The following is a 26,656-nucleotide window of genomic DNA, read 5'->3' as shown; positions in this document are numbered from 1 at the left end:
GGGCCATGTTTGGGAACTAACAAGAACTGCAGTGTTTATGAAAGAGTAGAGGAGAAAATGAGGTAGGGGAAAGAGAGAGAGAGAGAGAGAGAGAGAGAGAGAGAGAGAGAGAGAGAGAGAGATATTGGGGTCAAACTATGAAATGCCATCAATACTAGCTGTCTCATGCCTCTGTTTTAATGCCTTCTCCAGTAAGGAGTTACTGGAAACAAAGTGAGAGGTTGTCCAATCCAGTTCCCTTACTTTTTGCATGGAGAAATTGAGGTTTGAAGAGGTTAAGTGATTTATTTATCCAAGGGTCATACAGAAAGTAAGTTGGCTCAGCCAAGATTTGAACTTGGGTCTTTGTCTGCTAAAGCAGAAATTCCCATCACACTGTACTACAAATCTGATGTAGTTCTATCTCAGAGATAGAGCCCAGAGAACTGAGGCCATACAGTAAGCAAATAGAAATAAGATCTGAGCCCGGGTCCTCCAACTTCAAATATAATGATCGTTTTGTCCACCATGATGCTACAACAGAATCTAAATTATTTTTAAAAGAGGGCCAATGCCCTAACTTTGGGGTGTGTAGGGGAGTTTGAATGGAGAAGCTAGGTCTCACTGACAGAGTCTTGGGCAAACCAGCTGCTTCCAGAAGTTGGAGGAGGGAAGGGGCTAAAGGGGAGATTTTCATTTTATAAAAACTTTAAGTAAACAAGATCAGTTCTGCTGAAAAAAAATGTGGTCTTTTTTTAGCTGAGGTTTTTGGTCAACCAAGCCTTTCAGAATTTCCTGTGATATTATGTGCTGAAGTGCAGAAATCAATGGATTTGCTGAAACAAGCAACTAAACAAGCATTTTGGAGGCACTGCCTCTTTCTTGCTCAGCTCAACACCAAATTTTAAAAATGATTTAGTTTTCTGAACTTCTTTTGCACTTCAGATTGTGAACACTCTTGGCCAAAAATGAGAAAAAGGAGTTTAGAAACAAATTATCACTGTTATAGGAGAAGAAAGGACAAAGTTTTATTTCCATTTTTTTCCAAGTTACTTCTACCTTTTCTGTTTTGCTTTTCTATTTAAAAGAATGAGAAGGCCATCCTGCTGGCTAATAAGGTAAAGATTAATAAGATTATCACCATCTATGGCATGGAATTTCTTTCCATTGAAATAGCATTAATTAAGTGGGTGTGAGCTCCACTGTTGATCCCTGTACAAGTTCACTTTTCTCACAGAATATATGTAGATTTGTGTGAGACAGAACTCGAGACCTGTGGAAAGAATGTTCTTATGTGTGGTTGATGAGCTACTTCATTCAATGCTTTTGCTTTATTCCAAGTATAAATATGTCATTAAGGCTCTTGAGAGCTATAGTTTACAAAGGATTCTGACCCACAAAGCAACTAGAATCTAAGGTAGTTTTGTGAGACCCTGCAGGCAAAGAAGACTCTGGGTGCTATTATTTTTTTTGGAAGAATTGTTAAATAGGATATTTATCATAAATGGCCCAAAGATAAGTCAAGAAGGATTTAAACTTCTGAGAAATGGGTGTCCAAGGCTGATATCTTTAGTACTTATGGTCAGTGCATCAGATAGCTGCTTCAATAGTCTAGTGGTCTATGATTTCATCGATGTGGATACTCCTTTCACACCTGACAAAGAACCCATTTCTCTGATTCTATAGTTGAGAGTTGCTGTAGATAAACAATACATCAACTTGAAGACATTTTGGTGATGAGCTTCAAACTCAGTCAAGTTGGTCTTTGGATGGTAGACATATTATCCAACAGCAGGCTCATATTCAAGGTATTTTCAGGAGGTAGAACTTGTCAGGGCTTATATACAACTGACAGTCTTTGAGGTGGTCACCTCCTTGCCAGAGAACACATCAGAGTAGGATCTTAGTAGAGGCAATACTGAAAGTGGGGGTGACTTTCAGAAAAGGAATATCAATTCCACTGTGAGGCAGCTGGGTGACACAGTGGCTAAGGTGCTGACCCTGGAGTCCAGCCTCAGCCACTTATTAGCTATGTAACCCTCAGAAGTCACTTCATATTGTTTGCCTCAGTTTCTCCATTTGTAAAATGAGCTGGAGGAAGAAATGGCAAGGCATTCTAGTATTCCTGAAAAAATCCCCAAAGGGGTTCCAACGAAGAATGACTGAAATGACTGAACAACATCCAACTGGGACCATGGTACAAGTTCATGCAAGTCTCCTGAAATAAAAATTTTGTCTTGCTTATATGGAAACAAACTTGCTCATCCTCCCTTCAGTAATCTCAGCCTTTTCTTATTAAAACATCTTAAAAACTCTTTCAAAAAGTGTAAAAGAATAACTTCCTAACTGATTAGATACTAGATCCTGAGCTTCTTCTGGGAGACTAACCCTCCAGCACAGTATCTCTCTAAGAAAACCAACTGACAAAACACTGAGATGAGAGTTCACTTCCTAGGACAGTAGACTTAGAGTGGGAAAAGCTCTTCTCAGAAGTCACTTTGTCTAGCCCTATCATTTTACAGATGAGGAAATTGATGACCAGAGAGCACGAGTGACTTGCTCAAATTCACACAAGTGACTATGATACAAAACCTCTGGCTCCAAATCCAGCATTTTAGCCACTGCATTGCTTCATGTTGTTCCATTCTCTGCCTTTAATGAGCATCTTGTCTTCAATTCTGGCATCATCAGAAATTTTTTCCTACTTTTACGTAAGCCTTTTACGTAAAAAGGTAAAATCTGAATTGCAAAATTATGGTGAAACTTTTTTCCAACAAAAAAATCTCTTGCATATTAAAAATATCTATATATAAAATATCTATAGATATAAATATATGTATAAATAAATAAATGTATGTATAAACACATGCACACACACACATTTAAGATGTTACAATGACTGCTGGATCATCTCTTGAAAGTCCACAAGCAAGGGTTGTGAAGCCTCACCTAAAACTATCTAGGCTTTATCTGCCTTTGTTCATGAACAAGAGGATTCTGGACAAGACATCTGTTTACTGTTCTGCTGGTCAGGAGGTGCAGATAAAATATCCCACAAATTACTACTTGATTTAAAATGATGGTGGCCAGGGGATGGTATCTGTTTCTTCCCTATAGTCTCTCATTGTCTGACCCCTGAGGCTGGAACTGGGTATAGCTGGTATTCTGACCACAGACCCCTTCAAAGACAAGGCTAATGATTAGTCTCCTCAGAAACTTGATTTAATTAGGGTTTCAGGAAATGCTGAGGCCCACATCTTCTCTTACCTCATGAATGCTCTTCACATTCCACTGGCCCCATTTCTCTTCACATCAGTCTGCCCCATCAGTCCTTCTACTCACCAAACCCCCTCAAACATAATAAGTGGAATAGGTCTTGCAAATGGATCCAATCAAGACCTTTCTTAAAGAGCCACTCTGAAACCATCTCTAAACCTAAAAACCATTTTGCACAGAGACTGGTTTAGTACAATCTGCCATTTTGGCTTTGCCAATTACAGTAGACAAATAATTTTATTTCCCTACATTTTCTGTTTTTGATAAATATCTAAATCCAAGGACCAACTCAATCGATGAGTTAGATAAATTTAATTAGAAAATGACACAGAGTGACAATTAATATATAGGATGACCAATTTAATCAATATTCATGAAGTGCCATCTATGTAACAGACACTTCCCTGGAGATCCAAGTACAAAGAATGAAATTATCCTTATGTGGAGCTTACAAAGTAGAGTGAAGTAATGAGCACAAGTTTAATGGGAGTCAATAGTGTGACATGACAATCCAAAATAGTAGTGCAATATATCACATTAATAGAAACCAATGTCCACAACAAAGGATTTGTGAGTCTCACTCTATTCTGCCCTGATCAAATCACATCTGGAATACTGTGCCCATTTTAGGAAGGACAATCAATAGTAATCCAAAATAAGGCAAACAGGATTCATGTCCAGAACAGAGAAAGTTTGTTTGGAGAAATTAGAGAAGAGAGGTTCTGTTAGTGAAGGGACAAAAGTAGATCTCCTTAAGTATTTGAAAGCTGTCAGCAGAATAGAGTTTATGTTTGTATTGCTTGGTCCCAGAGTGGCGTAACTATCAAAAATGGGCAGAGGTTTCTGAGAGTAGGAGAGCTAGTATTTAAGAATATCTGGATATAACAAAACACAGGGGTAAAGTCCCTATTTGTTGCCCTGGATGGGCTGCCTGTGGTTCCTAAAAGTAGGCATTTCCTTAGGTACTTTAAAAAATCAGCATCTGTTGGCTATTTATTAATTTTTTTTTTTACCATATCTATTATTTGATAAGTATAGGGACATCCCAGTAAGGAAACTCCCTCTTCCATTGCAGACTGCCACCTTCTTTGAATTTTGACAGTTGCCAAAGGCATAAAAAGATTTCCCAAAGGTCACATAGCCTGTATATGTCAGGAGTTAAACTTGAATCCAGCTTTTACTAACTCCAAGGTTGGCTCTCTTACCCATTATACCATACTGCCTGTCAATGATTATTTCCTCCATGTTAAAAAATGGAAACAAGCGTCATATGAAATGACAAGGGATGGATTTGGAAATATAGCATGAATCACACTGATGAGTCAGTGTGTCACACCAACCATGGATATTGTCAGATTTCTTTGTATGTTCTGTTATATAATCCAGGATAAAAAGACCCTTTCCCCCCCAAAAACATTTTCTCAACTTGCTATTCTTATAGATCCCACTCTACCTGCAAAATTCTTTCTTCTACATGTTAGAAGCCATATAACACCAAGAACCTCAAGAAGCAGTTGTTAGTATTTTTAAAATTTCAATTTGGAGGGTGCATTGGGAAAGGAGAAAGGGAGAGAATCTAGAACTCAAAGTTTTAAAAATAAACATTAAAAATTATTTTTTAAAAACATGTTTCCCTTTAAAAAGAGAAATTTCAAGTAGCTAAACTTTTTTTCATAGTAGAGGAGTGGCAGTTCTGGATTTGTGATTTTGTGGTTGAAGAGAACTCTCAAAAGGCTCCTATCCATGAAGAGTGGAACCTATTCTGCATCTTTTAAGTCTTAAATGTGGGTAGCTGTATAGAGTAGGGGCACTTAATCATGAGGCTTTGGATAGATGTTTGAGGGATATTCCTGTGAACTTAGATGGGAAAATATATCTTTATTTTCACTAAAATCTTACTGAAATTGAACATTTCCTTCAATTATTTAAAAACATTATTCTGAGAAGTAATCCCTAGATGTCACCAGACTATAAAAGTGGTCTATGAAACAAACAAACAAAAAGATTAAGAAGCCTTAGGAGTAGTGAATAGAACTTTACACTTAAAATCAGAATGACCTGAATTTGAATCTTACCTTAGACACTTAATAGTTTGTGACCCTGATCAAATCATAGTATCACTTAAACTCAATTTCCTCAACTATAAAATAGTTCTAATAATAGTACCTATCTCATTGGATAGTTGTGAGGGTCAAATGAAATGTTTAGAAATTGATCTAATCATTTTGAAGAGCAATCTGGAATTATATCCAAAGAATTATTATTATTATATACCCTTTGACCTATCTATTTCCTTTTGTTTTGGTCTATTTCCTTTTATTTTGCTTTCTTTAGTATTTTATTTTTTCCTAGCTACATGTTAAAAATAATTTTTAATGTTTATTTTTAAAACTTTGAGTTCCAGATTCTCTCCCTTTCTCCTTTCCCAATGCACCCCCAAACTGAAAATGCAAGCAATTCAATATAGGTTATACATATTGCTAAGTGTATTTCCAAAGATGATTAGGGAAAAAGGGAAAGCGTTTTAGAACTTATATGTTCTAGAATGTTTTATAGCAGCTCTCTCAAATGGGGAATGGTTAAACAAGTTGTGGTATTTGATCATTGATAGAATACTACTGAGCTATAAGAAATAATAAGTTCAATGATCTCAGAAAAACAGATAGACTAGCATGAAATAATGAAGAATGAAATGAGCAAAACCAAGAGAATATCATATACAGTAAGAATGATATTGTTTTAAGAACAGATAAAAAGTTATTTTCACTATTATAAATGCCCAAATTAAGTATAAAAGACATATGAAGAAAGACACTCATTGTGTCCAGAGAAAGAACTGATAAATGGAGGTATGTATAGAATAGTTTTACACACACATACACATACACATCTATTTGTGTCTATTGGTGGCCATCTCTAGGGCAGGACAAGGGAAAAAAATAAAGAAGGGAAAAAGACATTTACATGATAACTTTGTTGTATGTTTAAAGGAAATAGCAAGCTGTACATGGTAGATTTATAATTTCATGTGCAATCATCTTTTTTCATATTATATTATGGAAACACTTGTTTTGTTTCACAAATTAAAAATAAAACAAGTTTTTTTTGAAAACTCTTGGGAAATCTTAAAGTGCTATGTAAATGTTAGCCATTATTATTGTTATTATTATGATTGAGAGGCTGCTGTGATACACTAGAGAGAGTGAGCTGAATTTGGACCTGGATTGAAATCTGATATAAAATGGCTGTGAGATCTTGGATCAGTCACAAACTCTCAGAATCTAAGGCAACTGTCTAAGATATTAGACTTTCAATTTTAGAGGAAGTTTCCTTACCTAGGAATTCCATATGTACAAGAAATCACAGATCTAGTCCATTCTCTGCATTTATCATCATCATCAATCATCCTTACTATTGTTACTATCATTGTAGAATTCCCTGGGGCATTGAGAGGTTAAGTGATTTAAGTGCCAGATAGCCAGTGCCATTTGAACCCAGATCTTATTTGAGTTCTATCTTCCCAACCCTGAGACTGCTATGCTATATAATAATATCTTGGGCCAAAAACTCACAGAATTTTCTTGCAAAGATCTCAAACTACTTGAATAAATATGTCCTTATGGCATCTGCTAATTTGGGATGGATTAATTGAGACTCAAAGGTCTAAGAGATGATCGACATCACACAACATTAGTGGCAAAGTATAGTAACCAGCACCATTGATTCCCAATCCAAGGTCCTATGCACTATGATTTCCTTCTTTGTAATCTCAGTTTCAAATAATTGTGTTTGGAAAAACAGAATGATTTGGGATCATTTATTACTTCCTTTGCCAAATCAAGCTAATTTTGTTGGCCACAAAGGGGAGCTGACTTCTACTACTGCTTGACAATAAGATCTTTTCTGTCCTTTTGCCTTGATGAACATTTGATTCGTTGACTTTGCCCCCTATTTGGCTTGCCCTGCTTTAATTAACCTCAGTCTTGTTCTTTTTTTGTTTTTCCCTTTACCACCCAGGAGCACTTTACATGTGAGTAACTGAGTGCCCTTGTTTGGAAATGTTTCGGGGCTGCCTTGACCACAGTGGTGGTATTGTGTTGTGGGTGACAGAAATCCACCAGCAGCGCCAGGGAAAGGCATGGGATGAAATCAGATTCTATAATGCAACTTCTATCAAAATACAGCTGGGACTAAAAGGCCCATTCAAGAACCCATAGGCAGATCTAAAAAGTCATTACGAAGCCTGAAGTCCAGCTGCCCAAGGAATTCCCATTCAACCAGCAAATAGACTGTTTGGTACCAGTGGTGTTTATCTTTCAGTTTTTGAACTGAAACGATTTGGAGACTTCTGCTAAGTCTATGCAGGGTCCAAACGCTTACCTATCCTCCTAGATACTACATAGATTTTTTGTGACTTATTTCTAATTTTGCTAATTTTTAGGAAAATGTGAGCAGTGGAAATATTATTATAGAATCAGAAGGATAGAAATAATCTCATGTGATCAATTAATTCATCTCTCTCTCAATAGGCAAAGCAGCATCTGATCCATGGACTAAATATAAGGTGCTTTTTTTAAAAGAAAAAAGTATACATAGATGCATGGATAGTGAAAAATAACACTGATTATAGGCGGTACTCATATTTCATAACATTCCTATTTGACAAATAATAATAAGCTTTGCCTCTATTTAAATCCATTTGATAAAATCTGCCAGAGTTAGATGCATACCTAGCTTTTTTTCCAAATGGCCTTATTACAATGAAACATACCCAATACTGAGAGCCCAGACTAAATGGAGAAACTTGGCTTGACATCTTTAATTCAATTTAACCAACATTTCTTAAATATCTCCCATGTTCAGGACACTCTAAGCTGTTCTGATTTCCAAGTCCAAGACTCACTATTTAAAGATGCTCCTTTCAGATAAGAGCAATCACCTGACAATAGTTTCCATACTGGGATTCTGTGTCAGAGTCTGTAATGTTTAGCAGGGAGTACATCTCAGAGATTTGATCTTACTCCAGAATTATCAAGAGATAATGGGACAGAGAGATGAAACTACCCTTCAAAGAATTTGCCTCTTGATCACTCACCTTCCTTTAGATTTGTGGCAAACTAATTCTGGGAACTGAGGAATGGTTGGCTTGCATTTTAGCTTTCTTACAGGTTATAACTCTTTAGAGTAGCTACATTGTGACATTCTAGCAGTGGAGGGATATATACTTACCTTAGAAAGTAACAGCATAAATGAATTCTAACATAATAATTATCACCTAAGACATCAAAACCAAAAAGGAAGATACTAATCATTTTTTATTGGTGAAAAATTCTTCTAACTGGTGATGGATATAAAGTGAAAACTTATTAAGTGTAATTAACTCTAAGTATACTACATAAAATAAATTTTTATGATCGTGTTCAAGGTAATGATTCTGAGTGCTCATAAAGATGATTTTTATGTGTATTTAATACTTAGATAAGAAATATTAAATTTCCCTTCATACTGAAGTCAATTTTGGATTTAAGAGATGATTGAATTTGGTCCCATCTCTTTAACTGCTTCCACTTGGAAATCCCATAGACATTTCAAAATGAACATGTCCAAAACAGAACTTGTTATCTTTCTCCTTAAACCCACCCCATCCTCTATATTTCCCTATTCCATTCTTCTGGTCCCCTAGTAATTATTCTCAATTCTTCACTGTCAGTCACTGACCTATACCCATCATTTGTCAAATCTTGTTGATTTTTACCTTTTTAAGAGTATTTATCATCCTTCTACCCTTAATATAACCATCATAATTCAGGCCACTGGGAAGTTTGATTCATTACTGATCTTCCTATTTTTGGTCTTTCCTTTCTCCACTCTACAATAGCTATCAAACTGACATTTATTTGGTAAGTAGGACCATGTCACATCTTTGATTAAGAAACGTCAGTGACTACCTTTTAATTCTGGGTAAAATATAATTTCCTTTGACATTCAAAATTCTTCACAATTTGACTCAAGATTATTTTTCTAGGCTGATTATACCTGGCTCCCCTTAATGTACTTTATGTTCCAACTGTGCCCAATAATGTCCTCTACATTCCATCAAAACTGGCTCATCAGTTATTCTCCATACATGACATATGTCATATCTATGTCTTTGTATAAGTTGTTCCCTGTGCCTGGAATGTTTTCCCTCCTCACCTCCACTACTTTAAACCAAGCTTCTTCTGAGGCTGAACTCAATGTCACCTTTCTTTGTTTTTTTTTGTTTTTTTTTTTTTAAGTTTTTTTTGTGGTAGGGAGAAGCAACCAGGGTTAAGTGACTTGTCTAGAGTCACACAGCTAGTGTCTGAGGCTGCATTTAAACTCGGGTTCTACTTACTCCAGGGTACTCTATCCACTGTGCTACTGAGCTGCCCTCAAAGATTCTATTTTTTTTTCCTCTGTACATATTTCGACATTTATCATTCTGCACAAGAAAAATCAGATCAAAAAGGAAAGAAAACAAAAAGCAAGCAAACAACAATTAACAAAGGTAAAAATACTATTATTTATCCACATTCAGTCCCCATATTCCTTTTTCTTGATGCAGATGGCTCTCTCCATCACAAGTCTATTGGAATCACCATGAATCATCTCATTGTTGAAAAGAGCCATGTCCACCTGAAAGATTCTTGAAGGAATAAGAGAAGTATACTACTGGCCACAACAATATCACACTTGTGATGTCTTACCTTGTCTCCTGGCTGGGGTCTCATAAGTGATACTTGGTCATACCCTTGTCGAACCAATGCCCACAAAGCATCCAGTTTGCCCTAAAAAAGGCCACATATTAGTTTTCAGCTTTTATTGATTTTAAAGCCATGATTTAGATAACTTTCTCATAATTTTTCCATGTAGTACTGATCATATTTACAAATTAAGCATTATTCAATAAAATAGTACTGTTCCCCAAAAGCCATGGCTCATCTCTTATAAGATATAATTTTTTTGGGGGGAGCTTGAGATCAGGATTAAGATTTAAAGTCAAGGCTGCTGGTGAAGGAGAATAATTTCTGCAGAAAAAGGGGGTGTCTAGAAGGAAATGGAGCGTTTGAGGATCCTAGGGATGATTGGAAAATTAAAGATTGTAGGCCATGAGAGGAAAGGAAGTGATTATTTATAATAGTATCAATGATTCTGAGATGAAAACATCTGTGACAATTTACTCTAATGCTTTCATCTTCATATGAATAGACTAAGGCTCAATGGGAAGGCATTAAAACTGAGGTCTTCTGACTTCAAATTGAGCACTGTATAAACTGAAATAGAATTAGGTCTCCCCCCCCCAAATAGTCCCTCTGATTGACAAATCCAAGAGATTTGGGAAGTGATGATAATGTCATGTTCAGCCCCAACTGGGCATAGCTATTTTGGAAGCAAAGGGAATCAAACTCTTTTCACTCCCAACTCTTAGACACCCTATATTGACCCACATGATAAGACTTCACGATATTACTGCTGCTTATGTTATTTCCTTAATTCAGCATTATTTAGATACTGGAGGTAGGCTAAGGTAGGTCAAATCAAGTCAAGAAAGCATTTATATTACAAAGAATTGGTAAAGCTATTATTTCCTTGCAAGATTCTGTCCTGGGACCTTCTCACCCAGAACATCCCTCTGCCATGTGGACCACCTTCTCACAGTGGTGAATTTCCTTTGGGGCCTCCATTTTGGGGATGGGATGGGGCCAGTCATGCTTTATTCTGAGCTATGCTATTGGTTCATTGTGCCCTTTCAAGGGCTTATCCCTTTCTCAAAACTTCCCTGCTCCTTTTAGTTCTCTCTTTGCGGGCTGTCTTACCCCATCAAAATGTAAGTTTCTTGAGTTTTATTTTTATTTAAATTTATGTTCCCAGGATTCAGCATAGTGCCTGGCACATGGTAATCATCAAATAAATGTTTATTGCTTTGTTGTTTTTCCTCCTCCAGTAATACCAGAGACCTTTGGGATAGACCATGGTACTTTTTTGAATATAAACTACACTGTTTTCTACAGGTGGGGATGGATGTCCTCCATGTTTCTTTCATTTTCTGACACAGAAGAAAAATGTCTGCCACAGATATGTAGCAGTTTTGTAACTACAGTTGTATACTTTGGGAATGAGGTAGCTTTCATCATCCTTGTGCCTTTCCAGATCAAAACACCCTTTATGAGCCATCATTTCTCCATACAGGTAATCTCTCCCCTTTTAGAGTGGAAACTTCTTGAGGGCAAGGATTATTTTGTGACTTTGTTTTTGTAATCTAAGCATTTAGCACAGCATCTAACACAAAAGTGCTCAATAAGTATGTTTTTATAAATTCATCTTTAGGGTATGGGGTACTGATGGTGAGCATGTCAATTATCCAGTCTTCTGAATGACTTTGCTCCCATGGATTGTGGAAACACAAGAGACTGTGAATGAGGGAAAGGGCTTTATATCACTACTACTTTACACAGTCAATACAGTTAGTACAGTCATATACAATTAATATTTTAAAATTAGAATTGTCATCCATCAGAATCTGAATAAGAAGGTGTTTGATTCAATTCTTTAGCTGCAAGTTACTGATCTACTAGGGAAGAAATAGTCTTGGACCAAAGACAAAGTTGCTGTTTTTTTTAATGGCTGGGGAAAGAATAAGCTAGCACAATGGAGAGTTGAGTATATGAGAGAACTATAAACTACAGCAATCCAATTCACTATAGAAGTCAGAAAACTTGAATTTGGGGTCTACATTTATCTCTTATTGTATGACTTGGTAAAGTAATTTAATCTTTCTGGATTTCAGATTCATCATCTATAAAATGAGAGTCTTGGACTAGGTAATTTCTAATGTCTTTTTCTATTATAAGAATGGGATCCATGATTAAATATATAAACTGTGGGACCTGTGGGATCCTTCTGAGACTCACTTTCCTCATCTGTAAAATTAAATACTTGGGATTACATGACCTCCAAGGCCTCCTCCAGCTCTAAATCCTACAAGCCCTGTAAATGGAGAATTGAAGGAAAAGTGTCCATATCTCAGTCTCCCTTCCACATTCGTGTACCCAACCCATGTCCTACAATGACCTCACCTTGATGGGAGTATACCATTTTCTCTGTGAAGGAAGTTCTTTCCTGCTGTGCTTCTTTGGTTTAGGCTCCCACGGCTCAAATTCTTGTTCTGGTAATTTGATGACAGCATTTTTGGGCTTTTCCAGTTTGGCCCCTTCCTCTGTTGAGCCTTTGTCTCCCCATCTTACCTGAGTACAAGGACAGAAAAAGAAAAAGCATGTCTGAAAATGTTGCCAACTTTAAGTTCTTTTTCACACAGTTGTTCACAATCTACTTAAGGATTTTCTCTTCCCCACCCGCTTTGACTGGAAACTTGAGGAACTACTTGTTTGAGTCCTTTGAACTTTGCCAAATCAATTTTCAAATGGATCAAATAGACTTAGGGTTTTTCCTTTCCATTTTTCAGTCTGAGTGAGGACAGGCCTGATGTATCTATGACTCAATATTTCCTTATTTGTCCATGTGTTGGTCCAGTGGTTTGAAATCCAAGACATTCCCTAACCTGATGACATCATCTTTATACCCTTTCTCACGAGGCAGGTCTTGGAATTAAATAAATGTGAACCAGCCCCAAATGTTTAGAAATTCCAGGCAGTCTGCTAGAGGTCCTTTTGACTTCACAGAAGGAATCACTCTTGGTGAAAATGGGCAAATCTAGAAACTAGATCCTGAGCTATCTTTTTGATACCATAAATTAATGATACTGAGTGTCCTAAAAAAATCATTCTACCTTTCTCCCCTGTTTCTCAGGCCCAAATTAATGACATCAAAGATCCAGCACAATTCATAAAATCAGTAAACAAGACAAATCTTATCTCTCTCATATAAGCTCTGCCTTTCATTTCCTCTGGTCAAGGTCATTAATGATAATTCAAAAGGGAATAAATTCTTCTTACCTCCATTCTTTTAATCCCTCCAACTCCTCGGCCACCATAATAAGAGGCATCCACTGTTGGCCACTTTTTTTTGGGCAATCCATCTTCTTCATCTGAGTCCTAGTCAAGTCAAGTCACCAAGAATTTATTAGGTGCTTAAACAAGCGCCAGGAACTGTGCTAAAGCACTGAGGACACAAATAAAGGTAAAAATACAAGGACCTCACAGTCCAATGACAACATGCAAACAGCGATGGACAAGATATATACAGAATAAAGTGGAATTAGATCTATAGATTTGTCTGAGACTTGCCAGGTGATGCAAACTATCTTGGATAACACCAAGTCCCATAGCGTCTCCAGATTGGTTGGCCCCGGTATGGTATATTTACATGTTAACGGCAAATAAAACCCTATTGTTTTCACAGCTGTGGTTCTTCCCTGAGAAGCCTGTAAGCATCATGGTGTCCCTTCTTCGTCTCTCTCCAGGCCACCTTTATTTATATCAACTCTGTATAAAAGATTCATGAGCACAGTTTGCTTGGGAGGGCACAGACGGCCACACCGTGGGAAGAAATTGTGCATGAGACAGGCTACTGCCTTGTAGCAGAACAAGTGAGACGGCAACTCCCTCAATGAAATCATTGATTAGCTATGAGAGTGAGGGACAGGGACACTCATTCATGGTGATGCTCTTGGGGCCACTGTGAGAAGTCATTCTAACAGCAGGACATCGCTTATTGAACTTTCAAAGTCCTTTTTTAATTCAGTAGGCAGTTTAGATGTTGTCTGAAATAGGCAATCCAAGAATGAGTAATTTGATGGGAAAGGCAGGATTTGGTTTGATTTGTGAAGTGGATGGCAAGTATCAGGACAGTTGTCTTCAAGTCTAAACATTATCAAACATTATCTGTTGCTTTTGCCCTTTTGCTTCTTATAAGACTAACTTGCTCCTTTGTCCAGAAATAAAAAAAAACCCTAAAGGGAATCACTTTTCCTGTAATGCTGCAAAAGTTAGAATTAATACTACTTACCGCTGGTGGGGGTGGAGGTGGGGGTGGTTCCTTAATCACCTGGAATCATACAAAAGAAGAGTTTTAAAGTGGGCTTCATGCTGTGGAAGGCAGGAAGCAAATAACCATTTCTCTGGACCTATTTATTGTCATTAAGGAAAATATTTTCCATTTATCAGTTCTGGGGCATACAACTTCCTTAACTGCTAGACACTGCAAAAGAGTGGAAATAAATTGTGGAAACAAATATTATCCTCATTGTTAGCTTGAAGAACACAAAGACACACTTCCCTCTTCATGCTGCCTCCACTGTGGCCACCTTCCCTTTTTGTTTTTGTTAATCAGTCGTTCAGTTGTGTCTGACCCTGATCTTTCCCTTTTACCCCCAACAAAAACCAAAGGATCCCAGGTTCTGATAAGGGAGAGTTTGCCTCGTTTTTGCCTGGGACTAGGCTTCCATAACCCTTTCTGGCCATCTCTACACCACATACTTCACCCCACTCTTTCCAGCTCCTTAGTAGGTATTTTCTCTTTTGATAAGAATGTAAACTCCTTGAGGACAAGAACTGTCTTGCTTGTCTCTTGCATCTCAAATACTTATCACGTAGCCTGGAACAGAGTAAGCACTCCATAGATGTTCTCTCTCTCCCTCTTTTTCTCCCTCCCTCCTCCTCCTTCTCCTATTCTCTTTCTTTCTCTCTTCCCTCTTTCCCCCTATCTCCCTCCTTTCTTCCCTCCCTCTCTCTCTTCCTCCCTCCCTTCCTCTCTTCTTCCCTTTTCCCCTCTCTCTCTCCTCTTCTCTCTCTCTCTCTCTCTCTCTCTCTCTCCCCCCCCCCCGGCCCCGTTTCTGTCTCTCCTAGGTCTTCTTGAATTTGGAACTATGCTGCTGCCATTGTCTTATCCTGGAACTTACCATGGCACCTGGGACCTTTTTATGCTGGAATATCCAATCAGCCCTATAACTTTCTCAATATGAAATATCCCTTTGAAAGGTCTATTCTCTTCTCACATTGGTGAGTTCCTCCTGGATCTTCCTTCTCCTTCTAGATAGATTTCTGATTTCTAATCCTGTGAACAGTGTATTTATCTCTACTTCCTCTCCCTTTTAATTTTCTGTTGTCTGTTTTTTTCCCCCATAATAGAATGTAAACCTTCTTGAGGGCAGGTACTTTCAGTTGATTTTTATATCTCAAATGCTTATAGAAAAAATCTTAATAAATGCTTATTTCTTTCCTTTCCTCCCTCCCTTCTCTCATCTCTCCCTTCTTCCCTCTCTCCCTCCTTCCTTCCTTCCTTCCTTCCTTCCTTCCTTCCTTCCTTCCTTCCTTCCTTCCTTCCTTCTGGCTAATTTTCTGGTTAATTCAGTCTTTTGAATTATTCTGATTCATCCAATTTTTGCTCTATTCAGAAATCACAAACTTGCAAACAGGTTGAATTTTTAAAAATTAAGTCAGTAAATTGGAACTCAGATTAATTTTCTCAGATAAATAACACTGTAAATCCTGCTTAGAGTCTTAGGCTAGCTCCCAACTCATCATATATATTTACAATGAAAACTATAGAAAATATTGTTAATAACTCACATAATATAATAGCATTTTAAGCTTTGTAAAATGCTTTCCTTATAACAACTCTGAGAAGATGTTAGTACAAGTAGTTTTATTTTTATCTGACAGATGAGGAAATGGTTTTAGTGACTGGGGCAAGGACCCTAGCTAGCAAGCACTGGGCCTAAGCTTTGAGCTGCCATCTTTTAAGTTTTACTTCTGTTTAACAACAAGAAAAACAAAAAAATCCAACCCTGCTCAGAGAAAGACTTTTTTTTTTTAAAGATACTCTCCATTAAGTTTACAAATATAATCTATATTCTTTCCCATGTAGCATTCAGGCAACATTGCTTTCTCCAAGATTGTTTCAAACATGGATTATTAGTTATTTTACAGGTAAAACAGACTATTGCGGGCTGGCCTAGGAATCTATTTACCATTTATGATGCCTTTTCTACTTTAGGGAGGACACTGAGAAATGTTAGGGGTATGTCTCATCAATTCTTCTCTGTTAATGTATCTGCCCTCATCCCTGAGGGAACTGGGAGCACTGTATTGGAAAGGAAGAAGAGGGAGGAGGGAGATTTGGAACAGCAGAAACCCTAGGTTCTCACCCATCACTCACCCTGCAAGCCTGTGTCCCTTTGTGTATCTAAGGTGTCCAATGAGAACTTACCACTGTGCAGCAAAGAGGCCAGAACCACCAGAGAAGGGCCAGGGCCAGTAACAGAAACAGAATCAACAGGGCAACGAAGAGAATTGTTCCACTGAGCTGCAAACAAAGGAAATGTCCAGTTACTTCCATAATTGTCAGAGGATCCAATTCAAAAGACAGCACAGAAGGAGATCAAAGGCATAACAGACAGAACGATGGGTCATCTCTGCTCTGCTAATATCACTGCTCATCAATAGGATGTCAGGGATAACTAAAATTTCCCCTAACAGAAAGGGATATGAGGAATTCCTCATTAATAAGCAGCTCAATAACACTTGGTTGATCACTAATATGTCTGTTTTATTATAATATCATCCCAGGAGCATCTATATTATATAGCCAGTGACTCACAGTTTATTTAGTTTAGTCATCCTAAATCTGATTCCTTCACCCCCATGGAATCCCAGAGTCAGGTGATTAAAAATTTTAGGATTCAGGCTTATTAGGACACCTTAAGTTAGTTTATGGAGATTTTTTGAGGACTAAAATAGCATTTAGTGGGCTACCGACACACAGTAAGAGAAATGATAGTTAACATTACTAGTGCTTTAGAGTTAATGAAGCAATTTGTCTCAACAACCCTCTAGGTACAGGGGCCCTCAAACTTTTTAAATAGGGGGCCAATTCACTTTCCCTCAGACTGTTGGAGGGCCAAATTATAGTAAAAATAAAAACTTTGTTTTGTGGGCCTTTAAATAAAGAAATTTCATGGCCCTGGGTGAGGGGGAATGAATGTCTTCAGCTGCCGCATCTGGCCCGCGGGCTGTAGTTTAAGGACCCCTGCACGTCTAGGATATATAGCTTCATTTTATAAACAAGGAAACAAAGATCTAGAGGGGCAATGACAGAGATCATCCAGCTATTAAACCCAGGTCTCTTGTTTCCACATTCAGTTCTCCTTCTACTGAGAGGCTAAGTGACCTGCCAAGGTCACACAGCTAGCATCGGAGGCAGGTTTTGAACCAAGACCTCCTGGATGCTAAGTCCAGTGTCCCATTTACTGAACTCTCATCAATTTATGATTTCAGTTGTTCCATTCCATGTATGAATATGACCCCCTCTATTTATGGTAAACATCTATGTGATATTTAAATACTGACATTAAAGAACTGAAAAATAGAAAAATAGAATTAAGGAGAGAGGAAAATCCACACATGATGGAGAGATCAAGCAGATTCTGAATATGAAAGTCAGCAGAGAATGTGGGAGAGAAATTACAAGATTCACTTTATTTCAAATTAAAACAAAGAGAGAAAGGGAGAAATTAGTTGGTTGCAGACACATTAAGAAAAGTGCAAAATAATTTGTAAAAAAGCTTTGGAAAGCTAATTTTGCTGATGGGCTGGGATGTGCAGAGAAAAGTGATCATAGAGTCATACCCACATACTTTCCCTTAGATGGAAACAATTAAGTAAATAGTAGTTAAGACTGTGCAAGTTGGTACCAGAATCAAGAAAAAAGCTAATTGAGCAGACATACTATTCTCTCCTCAGGCATTCCTCTTCTTCCTGTCCAAATTTTCCATATACTGAAAGCACAAATAATTCTGATTCTAAGTATCTGCATAAAGGGTTGAGTTTTTTTTTTTTTACCAGCTGGCACTTGAGAGATGTCCTTTCAGGTATCATATTAATGGAAGAATGAATATGAAAGGGAATTATAATCTCTATTTGTAGATTGTGAATCTGAGGGGGTAGAAAAATGAACTTTAAAGGAAGGAAAAGAGAGGAAACTTACTGCAGCAGTCATGAGAGAGTCAGGTGAGAGCTAAAGCTGGGGAGCCAAAGAGAAGAAAACAGGAGAAGAAAAGGTAACTGGAGAAATCTGCAAAATGAGAAGGAACGTGCTTAATGCAACAAGATTCAACAGGCTTGGAACACACCTGGCTTCACATGAGCCCCTGTTCTGATCCTCTTATTGAGTGAGCTAAAATGCTGATGACAGCTGGGCATTAGGGATGTATATACAGCCAAGGTACCAAGTGGGTAGGGCTAGTACACTCAATTCCACCCCACCCTGGGCCATATTGCTCTACACTTTTATCTCTCTAGGTTTCTGTCACTCATACTCCAAGAAGAAGCCATATATCACTAGTCCTTCCTAGCTGAGAGTAATTGTAAGTTCCCTCGTGCTAATGGCTGCATGGCTCTTGGTTCCACCTATCTCTCTTACATTGAACAACATTCATCCTTATTATGAACCTGATGGAAAATCATCATAATTTTTACACAAATGACCTGGAGTTATTAAAAAAATTCTTGTATGTCACTTCTTGTTTTAGGGGAGAAAATCAGGATTAAATGACTTGCCTAAAGTCATACAACTAGTATGTATCTCAGGCCAGATTTGAACTCAGTCCTCCTGACTCTAGGACTGGCATTCTATATACTGTGCTACCCAGCTGCCCCATGGCAAAGCACTCTTGCAACTGAAAGCAACTTAATTCAAATGCCAAAATATTTCCCCTTTTGTCACCTGCCCTCATGGCATCTTTATGTCTTCTAGGATAGCACTTTTCGGAATGGGGAGATAGAAAGAATGTGACCCTCTCAGGTAAAATCATTTTCAAACATAAATTCAATGAAAAGAGCTTCTAGTAGATGTAGCAATTTGATAGAAGGAAGCGTGTGGCTTTAACCACAGGTTCTTTCTAAAGACAATACCTTGGGATACTGTCCTAGCCTAAGAGGGAAGAGAGCCATATATCAGAAAGCAGATTGCAAGAGCTTGTCCTCCTGTTTGCTGGCTTCCCTAGTGATTGCTATAGGATTACCAATTATCAATTTAAAGTAACCATATGAAAAATAGAAAAGGGATTAGATTTAGAGTCATAAATGTTAGAGCTATAAGGGATCTCAGAAATGATTCCATCCCTTGTTTTCTGGCTAAGGAAATGGTTATCTTGCTAAGGTCGCAAAGATAATAAACAGCAATTTGAACACAGGTCCCAAGATTGAAAATCTTATGTTGCTTCCAATTTTTTATTTTGTTTTGTTTTTTGCTAAATCTTAGTTTTTACAATGGGGATAACCCTTCACTTCTTTCTTCTAGCTGGAAAGTAATATCGAACACTCTTAAAACTAAGAAAGAGATATCTAAAAAGCAAAAATTAAGCTTCCTCCTTGACATTTCTAGATTGATTCACTCTGGCCCACAGGATCATATCCTTCATACTTACACATTTGGTGCTGGTGATACTGACTGAGCTGGAGATGAAGGTGAGTCCTTTGTTCATGCTGACTTGGAGAAAAACCACCCTAGAACACACAGAGAGACAGTCAATGTAAGAGGTGGTATTCTGCATGTTCCTAGGGTTCCCATGAGGCCACTCTTGCCAGGATATTAAATCGAGTCTTGTTAAAGGCTGAACTGTGGCTGCAGCTGTTCTCTTGGGTGCTGGGTTTACCACAAGTCAGCTGACTAGATAGAACTGGAGCACATTATTATTATTATTATTAATTTATAAACCAGATTTTGCTACCCGTGGGTAGACCACACCTACACATGGGAAAGTAGACATCAGAGGAAGGGTATTTTTCACAGACAGACCTACCGAGACATTACCCTTGCCTCCCTGTACCTGCTTCCTTCTCTAGGGCACTGATCAGGATTATTTCATATTTCAGAAGAACTATTCCATATATCATATGTTCAAACTAATGTTTGGTTTGAAACCCAGCATGTAATAGTGGAGAAAGTGCCGATCTTAGTCAGGAAGATCTGAATTTAAGTTCTGACTCACACACTGATACATAACCATGACTTCTCAATGATCCCAAGACTATAGGACACAGAGGAGTTGTTGACCTGCATTAGTGGAGAATGTTTCTACAGTAGGAATAGATCAAAGTGTGGATTTAAAAAATAAACAAACAAAAATTCCATCTGCTTACGCAGGATTACACCAAACCAGGGATGATACAAAAGCATGCAAGTGTTTACTTCTGTGATATAGAAGAAAATGGAAGGAGAACAAAACAAAATTTAATGTTTTTTCCTAGACTCATCTTCTAGAGGTATTTTAAAGACTAATAAAATAGTTTTTGGGTTTCTTAGGAGACTTATGCAAATTGAGAACATTATTCACAGTGGAGTAATTGTTAGTTCTTTATTCTAAATTCTATGTACCTAAGTATGGCAAAGATTAACCTTGCTGTTTCTATGCACTGGACAAATTAAAACTTGACAAAGATTTATTAAGTATCTACTGTGTACAGGTCTCTGGGGAATCAGATGGAATCTCTGCCTTCAAGGAGCAAACAATATAGTAGAGAAGAAAAGACAGCTATATGAAGAACTATCCCACAGCAGGCAAATATAAAGGAAATGTCTGCCCAAAATTCTATGAGAAATCCAAGGAGGGAGCCATCACTTCTGGCAGGGGAATCTGGAAAAGTTTCAAGAAGAAAGTGGTATCTGAACTGACAAATTGAGTTAGTATTTAATTAATTTTCATTTTTGACCGAAAGGGGTTGGGGTTAAGTTTGGAGAATGGAGATGCCCAAAATATGGCCCTGAGAAGGGCAGAAAAGAATGGGACAGTAAGTAGAGCAGTTGGGAATTACACTGGACAAAGGGAAATCATGCAAAACAAGGTTGAGAAGGTTCTATTGCCACTTACTGTCCAATCTCATCCAGCTTTGGTGCAGGACAAAATAAGTAGGTATCTTGCACAACTGTTGGTTTCTCATCTAAAACAAATCCACAGAAGAGAAAAAAAAAACTTATAAGAAGTCTGCTTAGGACATCACTAGGGAGGGCAGCACAGGCGAAAAGTCAAAGTAGAGGGTTTGGTGTCTCATTCTATTCCTAGAATGCTAATAGGTTCATTGGCTAAATAAATAAATTGGATAAACTTTAAATAAATTTTGGTCACCTGCAGCCTCAATTCAGTGTTTACATGTGAATATTTGTGATTCTTATAAAGTTCACAAATAAGGTAAAGAAAAATGAATTAGAAGAGGCAGTGGCAAAGCAATGAAACAAGTCAGGAGACCTGGATTCTAATCCATTTCTGCCACAAATTAGTTATATAGTCTTGAGCAGTTTATTTGGCTTCCCTGGAACACAGTTTCTTCATCTGTAAAGTGAGCAGCAAATCAAGTCTTTCCTGGTTTTAAAAGTTTACTGGTCTATGAAAATTTCACCAAATGACTCAGATTTTGTCCCTTAATGATTGTGAAAATATTACATAATTTTGAATTGGAAAGGATCTTGGAGGCCAGCTAATCTAACTTGCATCCAAACAATTATCCTGTGAGCAATATCTTTGATAAATGAGCATTGCAGGTTATGCTTGAAGACTTTCCATGAGAGGAAAACCATTATCTCTTAAAACAGCCCATTTCATTTTTTGGTATCTCCAAGTATTAGGAAATTCCTCTTTTTATCCATTTTATTAATTTGTTTTTATTTTTAAAGATTTTCTGCCTCTCTTTATTCCTCTCCTATCCACTGAGAAAGCAAGAAATATAATATTCATTACACATATGAAGTTATGCAAAAAGTATTTCTACATTTGCCATATTACAAAAATAAAAGGAAAAATGTTTTAATCTGTACTACAAATCTATCAATTTTCTATCTGGAGATGGATAGCATTTTACATCATCAAGTCTTTGTATCTGTGCTGGATCACTATTAATCATTATATAATATTGCTGTTACTATATACACTATTCTTTTGGTTCTGCTTTCTTTACTTTGCATCAATGCATATAAGTTCTTCCCAGGATTTTCTGAAACCACCCCCTTCATTATTTTGTACATAACCACTTGTTCAATCACTACTCAATTGATGGGTATGCCATAAATTTCCAATATTCTACCACCACAAAGAATATATTTTCATAAATGTGTGTTATTGCCCTTTATCTTTAATCTCTTTGGGATACACACTTAGATATAGTATTGCTGGATTAATGGGTATATGCAGTTTTATAGTCCAAATTTTTCTCCAAAATGGTTGGATCAGTTCACAACTCCACCAATAGTGCATCAGTATTCCTATTTTCCCACATTTGTAGTTTTCCTTTTTTGTCATCTTTGCCAATCTGATGGGTGTGAGGTGCTACCCAGGGAGTTATTTTAATTTGCATCTATCTAATTATTAGTGATTTAGATCATTTTTATATGATTATCTTTTGTAGCTTTAATTTCTTGTTCTGAAAGCTGTCTGATTATGTATTCTTTGATCATTTAGCATTTGCCTTTTTTCATTAAAAAGTTTTATTGATATGTTTCATTTGTACATTATCAACATTTACTTCCACCCTAGGAAAGCTTTCTTTTAATAAATGAAAACAATTAAAAAGAAAACTAACAGTGTAGGGACTCATTTGAAAGTCCATGCAATGTTCCATACCTGTAGCCCCTGCTTCTTTTTTTTTAAAGTATTTTTTAAATGAACAGGAATCTATTTTCTCTTTCACCCAGATCCCAGTGAAAAAATACAAAAAGAAAAACATATTCCTTGTAACAAATATTAACAGTCCAGAAAAACAAATTCCCTCATTGTCTATGTTCAAACTGCACCCTAAATCCATCACCTTTCTGTCAGGAAGGGGTTTCATCATTAGTCTTCTAGAGTCACGGTTGATCAGATTTCTTACAGCCTTCAAAGTGATTTGTTTTTACAGTGTTGTTCTTGTATAAATGGTTCTCCTGGTTCTACCAGTATTATTCTACATCCATTTGGAAAAGTTCAGAATTCTATATTTTTATAACATGGGGACTATAGAAAATCCTCTTTCCAGTAAATATACAGTCAGACGGGCAAGAATGCTTGGTTTACAGTCAGAAGCTCGGTTTGAATTCTGACTACCAGAAGTCAGCCTGAAAATTAGGGCATTTGACTAAATGGTCCTTTTCTATGGTAGTTCTATGATACTCATAAATACTGCTCCTAGTTTGCTTTTGGGGGGCAAGAGGAGCAAAAGCATCCCTCCGGATGTAGCCCTTCAAATCCATGAATAAAGCTAAGATATCCTTCCTTGGGCTTCTCTTCTCAGGGTAAACGATTCCATTTCCTCAAGGCAGTCCACATATGGCATAATCTCAAGGCCCTTTGCCAACCTGGATACTTTCCTTTAGACGTTATACAGCTTAAAAGTGTCTTTGCTATTTTTAATAAATGTAATATTTTAAGAATTAGTACTAAATTCTTTCCTTCAGAACCAGAAAAGAAGTATGATATTCTTAGGTGATGCATTTGACTCCTAAAATGCAAGATATAAAATAATAAAAATAACTAACATTAATATAGCAATTTTATGAACTGCAACATATTTTTAAAATATCATCTCATTTTATCTTCATAACCACATTGGGAACTAATTGTGACTATACTCATTTTACAGGTGAGGAAACTGAGGGTGAGTGATCTGCCCAAGTCTTCCTGACCTGGCTATCTCGGCAGCTGAATATTTCAAAGAGAATAACTATAAAGTACTCTAAATCATTGGCTGACAGAGAACAGAATCAAGAAACCTAGAATCAGGTTCCACCTTATCTCTTATAACTCCCTATGCCTCCAGGATGTCTCAAGGTCCGTATCAGCTCTAAATCTGTTATTCCAAGGAATAGCCCTCGTGGTAAAGGCAAATAGTATTGCTTTCTGAGAAACAGGAATATTTTTTAAACTAAAAATCATTTAATTTTTTTTTTAAACTCAAGGCCATAGGGTCTTAGGGAAGAGACAAAGCAAAGGGTACAATTCTAGATAATTGAAACAATCTAAAAAAAAAACTGGTCAGGATGCTATTCTGGACCAAGGTGGTCCCAGTTAATAGGAAGTCTGGGCAGGCATTCAGGGAAAGAAGTATGTTGTGAATATGGGGAGGGGTGCTTTTACCCAAACATATCCTGGTAAGTAGGAAATGTACTTGGACAGAAGAATGTGATATAGAAATAGTCCTATGGGAGAAGAGCCCAGCCTGGCAGTCAATCCCTTATCCAGGATAAACACACTTTTCTGGGAAATGTACATATGAAACTGGAATAGACTCAGCCCCCCACTGGCAACTCACAATTTATATATATATATTTAAACCTGCCGGAACTGGGAAAAAGAAGTCATGACTCAGGCTGCAGTCTTATTTTCTCTTTGTGGTGAAGTCTGCAATGGAGAAAGGGGTCAGAGGGACCATTCTGAACAAGGACACTAAGTCAGAAATGAACTTGAAAGTAGAAATGTGTCATGGTTCCCTTGCCAAGTGGGTAAAACTCCTTTTAGGAGCAGGCCCTGCCATGGGACAGAAAAAGCTCTGCGATCAATGCCATCCTTGGCTTCTCGGCTTGGATTCCAGAGTGGCCAATTCATGTTTTTTTGCTGTAGTGACTCTTTTAATGAATTCCTGGGAACAGGCTGGGAGCCAGACCCTTGTTTCACAGCCCATCGCTTGGGCAGCCAGCTTGGGATTGCTCCTGTCCTGAGTTGAACCTAGATAGTCAGAACAACAGTTATGACCTCTGCTTTGTGGAATCATTGGGCCCTAAAGTCCAAAGTGGTGAGAAAACATCAGGCTTTGAGAAAGGAGAGAGAAATAGCTCCATGGACTTAGAAAACTCTGTGGGGAATCTCTTCTAGAGTGAATACTATTTCAATTCAATTAAATGAATGCTTCTTGTGCCCGGCACTGAAGACAAGAAAGAAACAGTCTCTGTCCTTTGGAAGTTTACAATTGAGAACATAAAAAAGGGGTATGTTCTAGATCAGAGGTTCCTGATCTGAGGTACTCATGTCCCCGGGGCGGGGGGTTACAAGAAACTCATCAAGCAATACTGGGAATATTTGGTATTATCCCAACAGAATTTTATTTCTTAATGTAAATGCAGGGTAAATTCGGAAGTTATTGATTTTCATAAAGAGCAGAGGCTGCACTAAAGTTTCCTGAAAGCCAAAGGAAACAGGTTGAAAACCCTGGATCTTCACTAATTTGTCCTTTAGTATCAAGTATCATCCTTATACTATTCTCTACAGTTCAGAAACAAGTAGGTACCAGTGAGTCCTAGGAGAGGATTTATTTTAGTGATCCAAAGCCACAAAATTCATAATTAGGACAGTCGAACCAGGGGCCAACAGAGGGAACAGGGGAAATTAGCTAAATAATATATTCTCTAACTAGAATTCTCCAAGCAATAATTCTCTCTCTAATAATTCTCTAATATATAAGTAATAGAATTTTCTAACATCTTGTGGAGCTTAGTAGATAAGAGAGCTTGCCTTGGAGTCAGAAAAATCTGGCCTCCAGGCTTGAGATATACTATGTGATCAGGGGTGATATCCCTTAACCCTCTCAGTTCCATGCAGTTCTGGGGCTTTGCAGTCAGAAAAACCTGGCCTCCAGGCTTGAGATATACTAGTTGTGTGATCAGGGGTGATATCACTTAACTCTTTCAGTTCCATGAAGTTTTGTACCACTGTAAGTTCCTGGAAAGTACTCTGCATTGGTGAAGGGAGTGTTTCTTACAGGGATGAAAGTTTTATACATAGTGGTGGAGGGAGAACTGAGAATTCCATACAGGGATGAAATCGGACCCATGCCATAGCTCTAACATGATTAGAGAATAACAGCTTGAGGATGACCAGAGTTGTGCACATTTTTCCAGTACTCAAAAAACTCTCCAATAAAGCACACTTTTTCTCTCTGAAAATGGAACTAGACAATTTTATCTGTTCAGTAAGAATGAATGAATTCATATATTCTCAACTATTAGGCCCTTTGACTCTTAGGAAGGAAAAGGAATTCAAGAGATCATCTACTCTAGGGGCCATCTCTCTCTGGTTTTATGATAAAAACATAAAAAACATATCACCCTCGAGCTAAGAATGGTTAGTTTGCTGGAACACAGAAATAGGCAGAAAGACACAGCGTAAACACCCCAGGAGTCCTGACCCACATTCAGTGCTCCTTCTACGGCCTTTATGGAGATGTGACTCGGAGGCAGCCGAATATCCACTTACTAATAGTAATGGTGTCATTGATCTTAAAGCTGCAGAGAACTTGGTCAATATTCCGCGCATGATAGAAGCCATTGCCCCGTACCACCACTTGGAAGGACTCTGCAAAGACAAAAATTCAAAGGGACACATGAGACATGGTTTGGCTCTGTTTTCCATCCGACCTTGCCTTTCAAGTGGCTCTATCCCTCAAACTAACCGCCAGGAATTCTA

The 26,656-nt window shown here is 37.6% G+C and overlaps 1 protein-coding gene across 1 annotated transcript in view; it reads right to left on the bottom strand.

Moving 5' to 3' along the window:
• ANTXRL (ANTXR like) overlaps nucleotides 1–26,656 on the bottom strand; it is an 89,754-nt gene that overhangs the window by 18,871 nt on the left and 44,227 nt on the right. Inside the window, exons 10-17 of the mRNA XM_031956300.1 lie at nucleotides 26,447–26,545; nucleotides 21,104–21,173; nucleotides 19,661–19,739; nucleotides 16,444–16,539; nucleotides 14,242–14,280; nucleotides 13,230–13,328; nucleotides 12,354–12,521; nucleotides 9,984–10,064 (exon numbers count right to left, since the gene is read on the bottom strand). Coding sequence (XP_031812160.1) covers nucleotides 9,984–10,064; nucleotides 12,354–12,521; nucleotides 13,230–13,328; nucleotides 14,242–14,280; nucleotides 16,444–16,539; nucleotides 19,661–19,739; nucleotides 21,104–21,173; nucleotides 26,447–26,545 — 731 coding nt within the window. The remainder of the gene's footprint in view (nucleotides 1–9,983; nucleotides 10,065–12,353; nucleotides 12,522–13,229; nucleotides 13,329–14,241; nucleotides 14,281–16,443; nucleotides 16,540–19,660; nucleotides 19,740–21,103; nucleotides 21,174–26,446; nucleotides 26,546–26,656) is intronic.

Source organism: Sarcophilus harrisii, chromosome 2 (genome assembly GCF_902635505.1).
Source record: "Sarcophilus harrisii chromosome 2, mSarHar1.11, whole genome shotgun sequence".
NCBI classification, from domain to species: Eukaryota; Metazoa; Chordata; class Mammalia; order Dasyuromorphia; family Dasyuridae; genus Sarcophilus; species Sarcophilus harrisii.
This window is presented reverse-complemented; position numbering and strand designations above follow the sequence as displayed.